The sequence below is a fragment of the Patiria miniata genome, unplaced genomic scaffold, assembly GCF_015706575.1.
Source record: "Patiria miniata isolate m_02_andy unplaced genomic scaffold, ASM1570657v1 HiC_scaffold_20, whole genome shotgun sequence".
NCBI classification, from domain to species: Eukaryota; Metazoa; Echinodermata; class Asteroidea; order Valvatida; family Asterinidae; genus Patiria; species Patiria miniata.
In genome coordinates, this window is record NW_024037059.1 from 15,850,844 (window position 1) to 15,868,251 (window position 17,408).

Sequence of the window (17,408 nt, forward strand, 5' to 3'; positions counted from 1 at the left end):
CCATAGATTACACGGGTTAATGTCAATCAAATGCTGAATGCTTCAACTTTTGGTAAATTAAAACAAGACTTTCTTGAATACTTTCTGAGTGTTCTATTTGCAATAAATTTCACCTCGAGAAACAAAAATATACTCCAATCACCTTTGGGGACTAATTTGACTGTTTCACATGTTGAAGCAGTCCATATTTATATATTACCCTCATAGATATTTAGTATTAATCCATAAATGGACAATGACTGACCTGTTTGGTTCTTCGGCAGCCTCCATTTCATGTTCCACGTTAAATGCTGCATCAGAGTAAGTACTGACTACAGATGCCTGTAAACAAAATGAGAAAGAAAATTTATTATTCAAGTAATAAACTATTGCAGTGTGTTCCGTGTGGACTGTTAACAGGAGACGCTAAAATGCTATTTCTACTTTGCGCCCATGCCCAGACGTATATCTCATGTGAAGACACTACAGGTGTGTGCACCTTTACTCTTAATCCTATTTAGGCCGTGGGCCAAAGCCTGTACGTGCAGTTTCGTCTTGACTTCTTAGTGGCAACTTAATTTCTTGGTTATAAGTAGTTTGGAACATGTTAATTGATATTTTACAATGTGCACATCACATCATTTGCACAAATCAGAAATAAAGGGGACTGTTTCCCCAATGTAACTGTACCACATGGGATGAGGGCGATCGCGATGCATCACTGCCATTGCATACCAGCCTCGCCACCATGGGTGCGTGCACGTTCATCCATCAACCCCTGGCCGTGGGGAATACAATGTATGTAAGCGGCGACGCTGACTGGCTAAAACAGAGTGTACACTTAACTCCGGCTAAACCAACATCATACAACTCGTCAAATCGCTCAAGTCGGCCGTCTGACTAAAGTCCCGATTGTCCGTAATGCATTTCCATTGAATTTTGTATTTCTAAGTCGGCTTTTATAACTCGCCATTTCACTCAAGTCGTCGTGTTACTCTAAGTCCATAAAAAGCATTACAAAATCCTTTGTGTAAGTCGGCATTCAAAAAATCACGCATCTGCATCAACTTCCTGTACTGCGGTTGGCAAGAAGTGTGTCCTACTGCATTCATCGCATATATGCATCGTGAGCATATCGATACCAGCACCCCCTCTAATCTGTACGCATGTGCTCTGTCCATTTTGGGAGTCATCTTATTGAATGACTAGTGCTGCAGTCAATGCGTGCGTGGTATATGCCGGACCATGCACGCATTTAATTCGTTACTGTGCACGTACATATGTATACACGTGGTCTCCACTATCAATACCCCAAATATGATGATACAATTCGAGCATTAATTTGCTGGATTCAACTCAAGCATTAAGGAGATAAACCAGGGTAAATCGAAGCCAATTAGTGCAATGAATCATGTGTGAAAGGCGATTTATGTAAGTCGGCAAAATGACAACTGACAGCAGATGTTGGCATTTGCGTAAGTTGTCACAAATTCTTGGGTCCCGAGAGTGCCGACTTAGCCGGAGTTTACTGTACTTCGAAGTCTGCGCGCCCCATATCCGCTCACGAGTCATATCTCCTTCAAGTCAAGTAACGAACGCATTTTTTTTTATTCCGAAAGCCCAGTTTTACGCCCCGAAAAAACATGTATTCTGGGTAAAGAAAAGGAGAAAAAAAAATAGTGTTTCACTTATTAACTTAAAACTGAATGACTTGTGATTTACTTGTGATTGATTTGTGTTGTAAAGGGACGACAGAGGTACGTAAATTTAATATAAATCCTTAACGCCACGTCAAAATCTTATCATGCTCATGTTTGAAAGGGTCGATTCTACAACAAAAAACTTTAAGCACCGTGTCGAGCGTCAAATAATGACTTATATTATTCATGCCGATTTTCTTTTTATCTGTTGTGTCAAATTTAAAGCATTTGAACTTAAAACATAGAAGTTATGGCAAAAATACTATTTTTGACCAAAAATGGGCAAAATAATGAGGAAAAAGTGTTGTCGTAAATTTAAATTTTAGGCCAATGTGAACAGCCAGATTCAGATTCAGCACTATCGAATTAGTAAAGTTGACCTTTTTGCAAGCTGACACCAAAAAGTTAAGACGAACCTCAACTTCTAGACCTAATACAGATTTTTGCCCATGGCCTAATTTGCCTGCAGGGAATCCACAGCCCTTTTGCAAAAATATATTACCTACATGTGCAACATGAGAGGCATTATTTCAAAGTCAAATGTCTGTCATTGTTATCAGCTGCAAGTACTTGTATTTTAAATAAAATGGCATTTTACATTTAGGGGTGTCATTGTCATTGGAAGGAGGCAACAGTTCAAAATCCTCATACACTAAAACTAATGCCAATAGAGTGAATTACCTTTTATCAATGTTAAGGTGGAGACACCAGACCTCTTTACATCCATTTCTTGTCTTTTTATATTCTAGTTTTCTCATCTTAAAGCTCTGACTTCAAAATCGGTGCGCTTTTATTAAAAAGAATATTTGCAGCTAGGACGCTATGCGCAGCGTTTCTATAAGGAATTAATATTTCATTTAGTTCCATCAGTCTTTTTAACCTTTCTATCCTGAGGATCTTGTTGTTTCTTCTCTTGTAACATCTGCATGTATCTCTGCATGACAGGATCAATCTTCAAGCCTTCATCTTCTGTCTTCTGCTCTTGACCAGATTCTCCAGGAGGCCCTACTCTTTCTTTCTGATCAGAGTCAGCCTTTCCGTCATCCTTCTCTACCGCCTTCTGCTGTGTGGTTGGATCTGCACCTTGTTCCTAACAAAAAACAGAAGATTTAAATCACTATAAAGCTTCTACAAAATATAAGCCCTCTAGACTAACGTAAAAAGCAAGGCAGTATGGGGTTAGGTTCCAAATTTATAACCGTATCACATATCCTTATCTATTCCCCATGTGATATCATCACTTTGTGCATTCTTCTCATACGTGATATGGGACGTCAAACAACAAGCTCGATCGGATCTAGGAAGCTGCGGGCCTACGAATTCGTGTTCATGCACGAGTCACGTGATTGTGCCATGAAATGTCTGGAAGGAGTAGTGTTTTGAGTAAATCAAGTGCGAGTGCACAATAAGCTCTGGCCGTGTTGCATGAAATCGATCAAAATGATGCCTGCCAGAGCTTAAAAATGTGACGCCAAAAAATTTGACGCCGATGGCACAGATGGAACACCATACTTTTGGTCAATTTTCAGGACAGACAGACAGACCGACCAACCAGCAAGTGACATGTAGAAGCTCCTGCTAGAGCTTAAATAATTCCGAATCACTAAGACTTTTCTGGTTGTGATGAAACATTTTATTTTGTTTATTTACTTTCACTTGTTTAAAAAGACGAACGGGCATTATTTGCATCATCATCGCATGCGATATGTGTTGCCAGGCGTGGCTGACTTTGCTGCATAAAAAAAGTGCGAGTGCACAATAAGCTCTGGCAGTCTTGCATGAAATCTATCAAAATGATCCCCGTCAGAGCTAATAAAAATGAGACGCCCAAAAATGAATTTAGTTAAGATGAGTTCAGCCGCGTTTGCTAAGGAAGTTGGGACGTGTTGAATGCGTCTTAAGCTTGGTGAAATCGATCCTAGGATGAGTTGCAAGTTCAGACGAGTAACCCTTTTTAAGACGCGTCTCAGCATTTCGTGAAATCAGCCCCAGGTAACATAACATCTGGTTTAATACCCACCTGTCTCTGTAGTTCCAATAACATGGCTTGCTCCCTCTCTCTTGCTTCCTGTTCTCGTAACTGTCTCTCTTCGTCTCGTTTCTTGCGTTTCTCTTCCCACTCATGTTCCTCCCTTTCTTCATCATCTTCCTTCCCGAGTCTTAACTCTTCATCTGTAACTGAGAAATGTTGTACAGGGATACTTCTTTACCCTAACATAAGGCAGTTAAAATATCAGACAAGAGACATAATAGTGTACTTAACATTTTATTTCTGGACAGATGTACTTCCTCCAGAAGAAACAAATCATTGTTCATAAGCCAACCACAGATTCTCATGATTATCGGGCACATTTTTATTCCATCTACTTTATTTGACAATGACAATACCTATGATATATACAATTCATTTTCACTTTGATCGATTTAATTTTCTTTTATGAGAACTTCTCGACTTACCTCCCTGAGATTTTATCACCTTGACATCTGGCCCATTCTCACCATCCGCATCCTTTGATAGTAACTCTGCCAATGATTCACCATCTGAGATGCTCGCTAACGGAGAAGTAAACACTGGACTTGATGGAGGAGGAAGTAAAGATGCTAGTACATCATCATACACGGTGGCAGATGGTTGGGTAGGCTTCAGTGACTTGGGTGATGCATGGGGTGATAACTGTGAAGAACCTTTGAATGAACCAACTGAAGACACAGATCTGTAAACAAATACAAAAATGTTAAAGTGAAGATGCCAATGCATCATCATCTACCGAGGCAGATGTTGGGTAGGTGTCAGTGTCTTGGGTGATGCATGGGATGATAACTGTCAAGAACCTTTGAATGAACCAACCGAAGACACATCTGTGACCACAAGATGCACATACAAGAAACAACTTGTGTGGCTGCCTCGGGGCTCACTTGTGCCCAGAGGAGTTTCGGACTACTAGTTCTCAAACTTATGAGAAAAGGACTCCCAAGTGACTGGTATTCGCAATCAATCCAGGAACCACACACAAAACACAATGAAGCCACTTGACAACATGGTGGTGATTGCTGATAGTAGATTGAGTAGATTGAGATTGAGATAACAATCTGCAATTTAATAAAGCAGAAAAAACACTAATAAGAAAACTATAATAAATGTACATGGAAAAGTCTAATCTATTAAACATGGCAAGTTGAGTCCAAAAAATGTGAAGTCTGATTTGTCAAATCTAAACACTATTTGCAGTTCAATCTGTTTTTGCTGAATGAATAATCAACTGTAAAATCTCAGAAAATCCACTGAATTCTGTCTCTAAACTTATTAAAAGTAACTCATAAAATCAAGGAAAATGCTTCTTACCAAAATGGGGTCTTTCAAGGTCCACAAAGAGTGAATAAAGTGATGAAACTTGAGGAACTAAATCGCAATGAGTATGAAAACACTTGTCTCTGAAATCACATGGTCAGTAAATATGGCTGCCCATTGTTTATGTGGCAAGATTATGTGGTACTTGTACCCACACAAGGTCTTTGTATGCACATAGGAAGTGCACAAGGTCACTCTGGTGGTGGGAAGGAGGCTACTTAATGCAACACATAAGTAGGCTCTTTCACTATTATAAGGTGAACATTAACTGTAGGCTCTTTCACTAAATATGCAGTAATACTCTAAAAAATGGAATTCTAAATTTAAACTATGAAAAACTTGTTAAGAAAATTAATAAACTTAAGACAAACTCACTGCACAGCTGCTGCAGTGACATGGCTCCTCTAACTGCATCTCGCAGTTAACAAACTAAAATCAAACCTGAACTTCAAAGATTAATGTCCATGAAAATGTTCCATCTTGATGGACGTCTTGTCTCGCACGCACTGCTCCTCAGATGCAGACTAGTGATGGCTCGTTAAATTGGTATCTACCTACTAATGAGTAACAAGAACAGTTAAAATGTAAAGTTCGTAAACTAAATAGATTGTCGTCCGCAGTGGGTCTCTTCTGGCAGGATCTTTAGTTTGGCTCTTCGGTGGGGACTTCTCTGGTCTCTTGAGCTTCAGGCTTCTCTGCGGGTACCAACAGAACAAGCTTGTGTACTGGTCTATCAAGGAGTGATGGAGAGTGTTGCCGTCTGCCAAGGTTGTCTCGTGTGCCATCGGCCATCAAGAGCTTCACTGACCTGACTCTTCCGTCATTGCTCGGGTAGGTCTCCACTACGCGTCCCAGTGGCCACTGGTTCCTGGTCTGCTCACCTTCCTTGGAGATCACGACATCACCTACTTGTAGATCTCTTTCTGGATTGACCCACTTTTTGCGCTCTTGAAGATGGTGCAGAAACTCCTTTCTCCATCTCACCCAAAACTCATTGGTCAAGAACTGGACACGTCTCCACCATTTGCGGGCATAGACATCTTCCTTCTGGAACTTTCCAGGCGGAGGCAGAACCACCTTGGGTTTCATGGTGAACAGATGATTGGGTGTCAATGGCTCTGGTGCGTCTGATGAGCAGAGATAGTCTGTCGTGAGAGGTCGTGAATTGATGATGCCTTCTACCTCAGTCATGAAGGTCCTGAAACATTCATCATCCAGTTGTGTCGTGGTTTTAAGAAGAAGACCCTCTAGTATACGGCGTACTGTACCTATCTGTCTCTCCCACACGCCTCCCATGTGACTGGCATGCGGTGTGTTCAGCTTGAAGGGAATCCAGTCACAGTTGCTCTCTAACAGGTACTGGTGGACTCTGTCCTGCTCCATCTCAGCTAGCGCTTCTCTCAGCTCACTCCGAGCACCGATGAATGTTGTACCTTGGTCTGAACGCAGCTGACGTACAGGTCCTCTCCTGCTCTGGAATCTTGTAAGGGCATTGATGAAAGAACTTGCCGTTAAGGAATTTGCTGTCTCTAGATGAACACCTCTAGACGCCATACATGTGAACAGGACACCATAACGTTTCACTTGACTCCTACGCTCTTTCACCAAAAACGGACCGAAGTAGTCAACAGCACAATAGGAAAATGGGGGCGCTGGCTCTAGTCGATCTACGGGTAGGTCAGACATCTTCTGTCGCTGCAGCGATCCACGCAGTTTGCGGCAGGCCACACATCTTGAGATGTAGTTGGACACAGCTGATGAACCACCAATTACCCAGTACCCTCTCTGACGTAGCTCGTTGTGTGTCATTCCTCTGCCCATGTGATTCACCTTCTCATGAATATGGCGAATCAACAACTGGGTGACATGACCTTTGTGAGGGAGAATGGCTGGATGCTTAGCTTCAATTGGAAGATCAGATCTGGCAATACGGCCACCCACTCGGATGATGCCATCGACATCTAGAAAGGGATCTAGCCGGTACAGACAACTCGTCTTCTTCAGGTAGTCATTTCTCACCCTTGCAGTCTTTCCATCGGTGACTTGCCCGATTACACCAAGTTCTTGTAGGGCCTGTAACTCGACACTGAAATGTTCATGCTGAACATTTTTGATGATTTCCATCTCTCCATTCTGTAGTTCTGCCACAGTGATTGCTTGCTTCGCAGGAGTGGAACAAACTTTCCCTTCACAAGGTTTCTTCACTACTCTGTTCCTCAACTTTGTCTTCAACCTCAGACAAAGAGCGACTGCCCTGCAAGCTCTATTCCAGGATGAAAAGCAATCAAGTCGGCTCACTTCGAAGTGATGATGTCGTGCGTTGTTCTCAGCTGTTGTCACGAAAGCTGAGACTCTTTTCACATCTGGGTCTGATTCACTCAGTGGTGCAACTACAGCTGGCTGGGGTTGAAAGGGGCCATCCTTCTGCAAGAAATCTGGACCGGATAACCAGCAGGACTTCTCTATAAGTTCCTTTGCTGTCAGACCACGTGATGCTTCGTCAGCAGGATTTTCTTTGGTGTCTACGTACATCCATCTCTCTGGGTTAGTCAGACTTCTGATTTGCTGCACTCTGTTAGCAACATAGACATGGAATCGTCTTGCTTCATTGTTTATGTATCCCAAAACAATCTTGCTGTCTGTCCAGTAATATTCGTGGAGCATCTCGTAACATAGCTCTCGTCGCAGGAATTCACTCACAGTTGCTGAGACAGTTGCTGCTGCAAGTTCTAGCCGGGGGATGGTGACGAGCTTCAGAGGGGCCACTCTGGACTTACCGACTACAAAGGAACAATGTGCCTTATTGTTCTCATCGACTAGTCGCAGGTAGGAACACTGACCATAACCATCTTGGCTTGCATCGGAAAAATGATGCAATTCAACTGCTGTCACAGTTCCAAAATCCTTGGGCTTAAAACATCGCTGGATTTGGATCTTCTCTAAGCCGAGAACCTCTAAACGCCATTTCTCCCACTCAGGTTGTAGCATCTCTGGCACTGGACTGTCCCAATCAAGTTTGTCGCGACACATCTGCTGCAAAATTCTCTTCCCTCTGAGGGTTACTGGAGCCACATAGCCATTTGGGTCATAGATCGAACTTACAGTTGAAAGTATGCCTCGTCTTGTGAATGGTCTGTCTTTCAACTCAATATGGAACTGAAAGGTGTCACTCTCGACACACCAAGTGACGCCCAGGGCTCTTTCCATTGGTAGTACATCAACCTTCAGATCTAGTTCCCTTGTACCACTGGCTCGCTCTTCTGCTGGGAATTTTTCCAACAGCTCTCTTTTGTTGGAGATGATTTTGTGCAGTTTCAACCCAGCTTTTCCACACAGATTCTGACTGGCTTTGATCAGTAATGATGCTCTTTCCACTGTGGGTAGTGACTTCAGTCCATCGTCTACGTAGAAATCATTACGAATGAAGTTTGCTGCCTCTGCTCCAAACTCATCCTCTCCGTCATCTGCTGCTCTCTTCAGCCCGAAGTTGGCACAGCCTGGTGAGCTAGCGGCCCCAAACACGTGAACTTTCATTCTGTATTCGACCACTGGCTTCTCTGGATCACCATTTTCCCACCATAGGAATCGCAGCAGGTCACGGTACTTCTCTTCTACATAGAACTGATGGAACATGCTCTTCACGTCAACCATAAAGGCCACTTCCTCTTTCCTGAATCTACACAGAACACCGAGAAGACCATTAGTCAAGTCAGGACCTTGAAGGAGATGGTCGTTGAGTGAAACGCCTCCATATTTGGCTGAACAGTCGAACACCACTCTTATCTTGTCCGGCTTTTTGGGGTGATAGACTCCGGTGTGCGGCACATAGTTTACCTTTCCCTCATCAACTTCCAGTTGGTCTAGGGGGACTCTCTCTGCACACTTTGGGATAACATCTTTCATGAACTCCCTGTAGTCTTCACGAAACTTCACATTCTTTCGGAATCTGGCGGACAGCTGATTCCATCTCTTAACTGCAAGTTGGCGGTTGTTAGGCAGGGTCGCAGCGTCAGACTTCAGTGGTAGTGGCATTTCGTAGTGGCCATCGGATGCTTTCTTTATTCCTTTTTCCATCACGCTCAGGAACTTCTCGTCTTCTACTGAGTATGGCTTCCCCTGATGATTCTCGACAAAGTCGGATTCCAACACCTTGAGAACTTTCTCTGGGTTTAAGACTTCTTTCACCCTCGTACCATAGACGAAGTGTTGGTAGCTTTGTGGTTCAGCAGCAACCACTTTGTTGCATACTGCAGGTTGGTCATCGGTTTGTCGGGCAGCCTTGCAAACGTTCCCAATTACTCCCCAGCCTAGTAGTGACCTCTGGCCGTAGGGGTCATCCTCTCCACCGGCGATGATTTCTCTGGGTCTAACCACTCTTGGGCAATTGCTTCCGATGAGAAGAGAGATGTGCAGGGTTGGATCATAGGGCATGAGTTTATCTGCCAGAGACTTCAGGTGGGGCCATTGATGCACAACCGCAGGTTTCGGTATCTGGGATTTCTTGGCTGGAACGCTGTCCCGCTTGAAGCAGACTGGAAGTTTAACAGTGTGCTCTCTATTGACATCAAGCACTTCAAGCCCGGATATGCGACTGCTGGTGATTTGCACATTTTGCTCTTGCATTGTACTGAGTAGTAACTGCGTCTCTGGTCCCTGCAGGTTCATCCTTTCACACAAACTCTTTGACACGAAGCAACTGTTGGATTGTTCGTCCAAGATGGCATATTCGAGGAACTCCCTCGCTGGATCACTCTCACTACGAACCAACACTGGTATAATCATGGAGTGGTCACCTTCTCCTTCTTGGTCTGGTTGGGAACACACTTGGATACAGTTGGACATTCCCTCATCTCGTTTGGGGTGCACAGCAATGACTTCTTTGGGTGGGGATGAATTGTTTGGGACTTTGTCAGCTGGTTGTTTACTTGCCGCTGCTGACTGGGGGTGACTTGAAGCAGTTTCTTCTGGCCGTCTCTGTTGGAAGTTGCGATGGAGACAGGTCAAATGGGCACCAGCGCAGATCCGACAAACTTTTTTGTCGTTACACTCTCTCACTTGATGATCACTGGAACGTGCACAGCCCATGCACAGTCTCTTCTTGAAGAAGAAATCCTTTCGCTCAGCGAAAGGCTTGCGCAGAAAGCGCTCACAGTCGTCCAGGAGATGACGCTTATTGCAGAAGAGACAGCTCTTGTCACTGGACAACTGCACTCTGCTTGTTGGTTCACCTCGACTGGTACTAGTCGCAAAAACACTGGTGTTCTTTTTCGGAGCACTTCCTGCATTAGAACGTTGTTTGTCCTGACTTCGAACCACGCTCTGCAACTCCGGAATGTTTGCCCTGTCTGCTGCAATCTTCACAAGTTTGACAAACTCGCTGAATGGGGGGAAGGAATCCTGACCACGGATCTGTCTCCAATAGTCAATCTTGTCCCGCCACTTTGTCTCGAGGTTGAATGGCAGTTTCTCGACTAGACGAGCATTCTCACTGGCGTAGTCCAGCACTCCAAGGCTTGCTGTGGTTGCTCGTGCTGCCTCTACTTTCCCCAGAAAATCAGAGAAATCTCTCAAGCCTGCTGCATCCCTCGGCGTTAACCTCGGCCACTGACGGAGTTTGCTTATGAAAGCAGTGCTCACTACACTACTGTTTCCGTACCTCTCGTTCAATACTTTTCTTGCCTGCGTGTAGGCCTCTTCAGTGCCGATGAGCATGTAGTGCTCCACTAGGTGCTTTGGTTTTCCCGTCACATATTGATTGAGGTAGTTAAGCTTGGTGTCGGCGTCAAGGGGTTGGCTGTCGATAAGGGAATTGAAGGAGTTCCGCCACAGGGGGTACTGTAGTGGATCACCGTTGAATTGGGGGACGGCTATCTTTGGTAGCTGGCTAGATGCAACAAGGCGTTTGTTTACATCATGCTGTTGTCTACTGGACTCGGCCAACTGTGTAATGCACTTCTCAAGTGCCGACGACATCGTCATCCGTCCTCCTTCACTTTGGTGATGAGAATGATGTACACTGGACTGTTCATCAGGTCTGTTCTGATTGGCTGATGTAACCATGGCAACAGGTTGGAGTGACGCATTGTCCACATATGCGCTTTCACTTTGGGGCACAGATGGACACAATGGAGGGGGGTGATCACTTTGATGCGAGTTGAGGAATCTCTGCATATGTTCATGTTTGTCGGCGGGGATGCCGGACAGCTCTGATGATATTGAACTGTCATCCCGCTCCAGCGATGAGTACACCTCCATCACAGCTCGGGTTTCGGCCAATTTCCTCTCTATCTCAAGTTGTTCTAACTTTTTGTCTCTCTCGATCTTCATTTCCTCCACTTTCTTTGCCGCCTCCAACTCCAGGAGTTTCAGCTGTTTTTCTTTCTCTGCATAGTCTAGCTGGACCTGCAGAGCAGCCGCTGTTTTCGCTAGTTCCAGCTTTTCTTCCTGATGCCGTGCATATGATGATGTAACGGACACGGCATGACTGGCTCGACTGGAAATCTTACTTGACTTGTAAGACGACACATGACCAGCGTGACTTGCTGCTCGACCGGCGTTACTCTTCTTTGACTTGTCAAACTTATGACTAGAAGACGACTGGATTGGCAACGACATGACGTGAGTTTATTCACTCTGCATGCTCTGGAACGACTGGACTTTGGTTGTGACTTTGATTGTCCTTTGATTGTTATTGTGGCTGCCTCGGGGCTCACTTGTGCCCAGAGGAGTTTCGGACTACTAGTTCTCAAACTTATGAGAAAAGGACTCCCAAGTGACTGGTATTCGCAATCAATCCAGGAACCACACACAAAACACAATGAAGCCACTTGACAACATGGTGGTGATTGCTGATAGTAGATTGAGTAGATTGAGATTGAGATAACAATCTGCAATTTAATAAAGCAGAAAAAACACTAATAAGAAAACTATAATAAATGTACATGGAAAAGTCTAATCTATTAAACATGGCAAGTTGAGTCCAAAAAATGTGAAGTCTGATTTGTCAAATCTAAACACTATTTGCAGTTCAATCTGTTTTTGCTGAATGAATAATCAACTGTAAAATCTCAGAAAATCCACTGAATTCTGTCTCTAAACTTATTAAAAGTAACTCATAAAATCAAGGAAAATGCTTCTTACCAAAATGGGGTCTTTCAAGGTCCACAAAGAGTGAATAAAGTGATGAAACTTGAGGAACTAAATCGCAATGAGTATGAAAACACTTGTCTCTGAAATCACATGGTCAGTAAATATGGCTGCCCATTGTTTATGTGGCAAGATTATGTGGTACTTGTACCCACACAAGGTCTCTGTATGCACATAGGAAGTGCACAAGGTCACTCTGGTGGTGGGAAGGAGGCTACTTAATGCAACACATAAGTAGGCTCTTTCACTATTATAAGGTGAACATTAACTGTAGGCTCTTTCACTAAATATGCAGTAATACTCTAAAAAATGGAATTCTAAATTTAAACTATGAAAAACTTGTTAAGAAAATTAATAAACTTAAGACAAACTCACTGCACAGCTGCTGCAGTGACAACTTGACACCACTGACATACACAATGAACATTCGAATGAGAGAAAATTGTCTTCTCTGCACTGAATGGACAAATTTGAAGAACAATGTCTGTCGAGTTCCACTACCAACTTTTCAGATATACATGTATTCCCATATGCTTTTCACCAAGAGACAAGAGACAGACTACGTACAACCCTCATATTCTCCATTACTGACCGGGTAATCCCAAAGCTCATTAAAAGATCTAAATTGATTAAATCATCTAAATTTGATTAGCTTTCTGGTTCTGAGAAGGGTTTTGAGTTCATGTAGCATGCACTAAACCTAGCATTGCCCTGGGCCCATACTTAAGATTCTGTCAATATGAAAAGGTGTTTGCTTACTTTTTTGACAGGTTGTTTTGCTCATGAAGGTCTTCAACACAAACAAGTTTATCGGATGGTGTCGAAGATCCCTTACTGCTAGGAGAATCCTGCACACCCCTTGGTGATAGTGGTTCTGTCCTCTGTACTTCAGACTGACTATGTATCTGACTGGTTGTTCCATCCACTAATGGGGGTGGCTTCATGGCTTGATTCTGTACTGGCCCTTTATCGGTGCAAACTGAAATGTATACAAATTTACAAAATCAAAAGCAAAAATTATTAAATTAATATAAATCAACCACTGAGTTCGCTGTTGTGATGTAATTGCCTGACCAATTTGAAATCTATACATTAGTCGTTCCAATTATCAAATATTTAAACAGAATCAAGATGAAAATCCCTGTCAATAAAGTACAGGCTGTTAGAACACTTGCTAAAAACAATTCTAAATCACAAGCCAAGTTGTACATTTTGTACCTTTACAACAAGGACTCAAGTTCCAAGGTGGCTGGTCTCTTCGGTACAATCAAAATACACAAATTTGGCAGAAATGCGAGGACCAACCTTGCTTACTCCAAGAGGATACATCATGAGTGTTATTGACAGCCGGTGTTATGTGCCTCAACTGATGAGTATGAAGCGGTGGACTGATTGGCAATGCATTGATATTGGTGACACGGTGCTGGAAATTCTGATAGTTCTGCTCAAGACTCTATGAAAACAGAAAAGACAACAATTGTAGATGGAATTGCCTACAAAAGCAACATCTTTCCAACAAAGATATCAATAGGTATAGACACTGTGGAGGACAGGAGTGAGATTGGGGGCAAGTGAAAAATCCAGGAAATGTTTGGGGAAAGATTTAGGGTTCGTTGAGGCCCCAGATAGAGCAACACAGGGCTTACGTTGCATGTGTATGTACAGGTATTTGCCTGAAAAAGGCTCTCCTAATAATTTGGCTTCTGGAAATAGGAACCTCTTATTATCAAAGTAATTGCCAGTCAATGGGTGTAATATTTCAAGGATTCTACTGAAAAAATTCAATCACAGGCCATTTCAAAGAAAGGCATTTGTAATGTGTTGAAATGTTTTTAGTGAGAAACAGTAACACGAAAGTTCTCAATGACATCCTAAACTCATTATGTGTAAAGGTGAACCAGGCTTAACCAATAATTCATCTTGACAACCAAAATATTCCTACCTCAGCTTCTATTTCCAGTTGTTTAAATCTTGCCTTGGTATCTTCTAGAAAGGCCAAGGATGCATTAGGTGAAAGGTCACTGTTGTCACTATCAAGACCTGTGATTGGTCCAAAACCTCCCTGGTCGGCCAATAGGAGCTGTTGTTCTATATGTGTTTGGTGGAGTGTTGTATCAATGTAATGATTATCTGGTTCTATATGGTCATGCACAGGATGTTCAACGATGGAGGCAGGAGACCTAGACATAGAATAATAATACAATAACGGCATTAATCCTCCTGATCAGAAGACTGACTTGCAAACTACGTTTCTCTAGGCAAGGTAATTTAGCACTCAAGACTATAACCAAAACATCAATTCATGTTCAGAACCATCCAGAACCATTCTCTTAGTTTGAGAAATTATTCCCACATGGTGTTTCCGCAAACCTTTCATTCATTAGTATCTCCATCATGCAAAGCCTCAAATCTTACTTAATTCATGTACAATAACTCCATCCATCTACCTGTCTACATTTGTTTCCATAAAAAGGAAGAAGCAAGTGTCATAAGTACCTTGTCCAAACACAGAAGAACAACGACATTATGGAGTTGATGCATCACTATAACCTCAGGGGTGAGCACATCAAACTATATTCCCTACCAGTTCATTAAAAATGTTAGATATGGTTTGGCTGATCTGGTTGCAGTCCCAGTCACAATATTATACACATTGATACTAAGATGGTTTTTACTCAGATTATTTAGACTTTGGATTATTCAACTACCTAATAGAACCGGCTGCTACTCCAGTAGTTCCCTTGCGATACACCTCATTACTCAATGCCATCTGCGTCTGTCTTAGTGTCTGTCTCAAATCTGCTATCTGGTTGTTCATTTCTCTCATCTGATTGCCTTGTTCTTCCAACTGTCTCCTCAGCTCATTATTACGCTCATGCTGAAAGAAATACATAAAACAGTCATCATCTGACTCGAACCAGTCAGCTGACCCCAGCAAGCTCTGTGGTCAAATGGTAAGATGTCTACACTAGTAAGCAGGAGGTAGTGGGTTCAAGTCCCACCGGAGTAAACTAGTAATATTTTTCTTGCAAGCCCTCAGACAAAACTGAGTATACAGTGTTTATAAAAATACGGCTGCGGACAAACCCAGTTAAAAAAATTAACAAAATGAAATCATCATCATAAACATTGATTAAATACTATGGAATCTGTGTACAAGTACCCTCTTGAAGGTTACAGTGTTAGGCAGAACTCAGCAATTAATTGCCACCATAGGCCTGGTGCTAACATGAGGACCGGTTTATAAATGGATTGGTGCAATTCGTAATAAATGAGTTTTCACGCTTCAGAGCATACTCAAATACTCAAATCAGTGCGCACATACAGTCGTGTTTTATATAACTCTCGAGGACAAGGCATTGTCTTTCCCTTAGTCCCTACAATATAACACTCTCCTATAGGCAGACAAACTCACAGATCGTTTTCAACAAAAGACAAACTGTCAAGGGCAACAAAGAAACTGTTGTTCTCCCTTTGTGTGTCCTCAGTGTGCATGTAATTCATGTGCAGTGTGTCTCATTCATGGGGCTGTAAGAAGTGGACACTATTCGCATCATCTACTGTTCAAGTCAATAGACAGCATTCAAATATACACAATGTATTTGTTCACGTTCATACTTTCAGAGTTCATGCTTTCCTTTGCTACATACCTCTTCTTGTAGAGTGGCGCGATACTGTGCCTCTTTGTGCTGCAGTAAGTTTCTTTCTTGATCTAACTGACTTTTTGCTCTTTGAAGCTCGGCTTGTAATGTAAGGATTTGTGGAGATGGTTGAGACATCTTTTCAGTAATGACTGCTAGCGCTTCCTCATGACCTGTGTAGAGAATTAAGAAAACATCACTGTCATGCATAAACTGACAAATGACACATTGACAGACATAGCAATCTTAACAGACAGATGATAACGACTGATGTATAACAATCTACAAATTGACAGATGACAAACTCACAGACTCACAGACTGGAGAGTTTGACAGATGACAAATAGATGACAGAGTGACAGATGAAAGACTGAAAAGATTTACCAATTGACAAAAACGAAAGACTGAAAAGATTTACCAATTGACAAAAAAGAAATTGACATAACTGTTGACAGAAGGCAGCACGACTGATGATAGGCTGGTCACATAATTTCTCAGATTGTCAAATTACAAACTAATAAATCTACATATATGTCAAATGAACAAAAAACAGCCCGACAGAGGATAAATTGGACAGATTTCAAATTCATGACAGACTGAAAAAATAGACAGAACAACAGTTAACAAAGTGATATATGCCAAACGGCATATGACAGTCTGACAAATAACAAGTGGAGTACATAAAAATACATGTATACCACACATTAAAGATATGAACAGCATTATTACCCAAACAAACAATCAAATTCCATTTTTTTTCTCCAACTGAACAGTCTTAACAGTCTCATATATTTTTAATTCATTTGTGGACACTGTACACTTACTTGATCAATTTCTGAATATGGTTCCTAATTTCCACATGTTATATTTCAGACAGCCTTTCATAGATTTTCACCCTCAAGAAATATCAGACATTCAGCATCATGTACACAATCGCCACAAGATAACGACTGTATTGTCGATATTGTTTCCTTTCATTTCCTTGAGTGTCATGACGTATACGCGCTACGTAAATCACTTGTATGAATTCCAAGTGTAGCTGTTCATTATGAGTGTCCCATGCACCGTTCACATCAATGCCTTTTTATTCACAAGTCACTTCCTGACCACTTGTGCTAAGGATCAATGTTACCATAGTAACCTTGGAAGATTGTTTCCCTATAAAGCCCTGTTCATACTTCACGTGAATTTCAGTGCGAAGCAAATTCATTGGGGTAATGGCAAATGTGATTTTTATTTCTACTGTGTATGTAAGTTTTTTATGATTGTATTTTATTGTAAATTCTTAATTTTTATTGCAAATTAATCAGTTTATCCATCCATTTCTGGGGCTTGCACTGTTGGATGTTGTATGAAATAAAAAAAAATAAATAAATAAAAACAATGAAACTTCAATTGTTGACGTCCTGAAATTTGCTTCACTTTTGTTTCACGTGAAGTGTGAACCAGCTATTAAGGCATGGGCCAGTGTTTTCAATTCTCAAAATCCAACCTTGCATAATTACAACTTAAATAAATATGGTGACCCAATTATTTTTGTGTAAGTGGAATCAAATTATAACAGGCTGAAGTATATTTGGATGTGTTGTCTTG

General features: G+C 42.0%; 2 protein-coding genes and 1 long non-coding RNA gene across 6 annotated transcripts in view; all 3 read right to left on the bottom strand.

Moving 5' to 3' along the window:
• LOC119727552 (oral-facial-digital syndrome 1 protein-like) overlaps positions 1 to 17,408 on the bottom strand; it is a 33,059-nt gene that overhangs the window by 2,677 nt on the left and 12,974 nt on the right. For all 4 annotated transcript variants that reach the window (XM_038199472.1, XM_038199473.1, XM_038199474.1 and 1 more), the window contains 9 exons: positions 15,825 to 15,988; positions 14,883 to 15,052; positions 14,117 to 14,354; positions 13,480 to 13,627; positions 12,934 to 13,153; positions 4,137 to 4,393; positions 3,700 to 3,857; positions 2,560 to 2,769; positions 245 to 321 (listed from right to left, as the gene is read on the bottom strand). In XM_038199472.1, the coding sequence (XP_038055400.1) occupies positions 245 to 321; positions 2,560 to 2,769; positions 3,700 to 3,857; positions 4,137 to 4,393; positions 12,934 to 13,153; positions 13,480 to 13,627; positions 14,117 to 14,354; positions 14,883 to 15,052; positions 15,825 to 15,988 (1,642 nt within the window). The remainder of the gene's footprint in view (positions 1 to 244; positions 322 to 2,559; positions 2,770 to 3,699; positions 3,858 to 4,136; positions 4,394 to 12,933; positions 13,154 to 13,479; positions 13,628 to 14,116; positions 14,355 to 14,882; positions 15,053 to 15,824; positions 15,989 to 17,408) is intronic.
• On the bottom strand, positions 4,579 to 5,195 carry LOC119727557. Its single transcript, XR_005270984.1, has 2 exons — positions 5,023 to 5,195; positions 4,579 to 4,769 (listed from the first exon to the last, which is right to left on the bottom strand). It is a non-coding gene; the product is annotated as an uncharacterized LOC119727557 (long non-coding RNA).
• LOC119727556 lies at positions 5,529 to 12,565 on the bottom strand. The gene is made up of 3 exons (XM_038199481.1): positions 10,647 to 12,565; positions 10,074 to 10,076; positions 5,529 to 9,878 (listed from the first exon to the last, which is right to left on the bottom strand). The coding sequence occupies exons 1-3, from the start codon at positions 11,641 to 11,643 to the stop codon at positions 5,671 to 5,673; spliced, it is 5,208 nt and encodes a 1,735-aa protein (XP_038055409.1). The 5' UTR covers positions 11,644 to 12,565; the 3' UTR covers positions 5,529 to 5,670.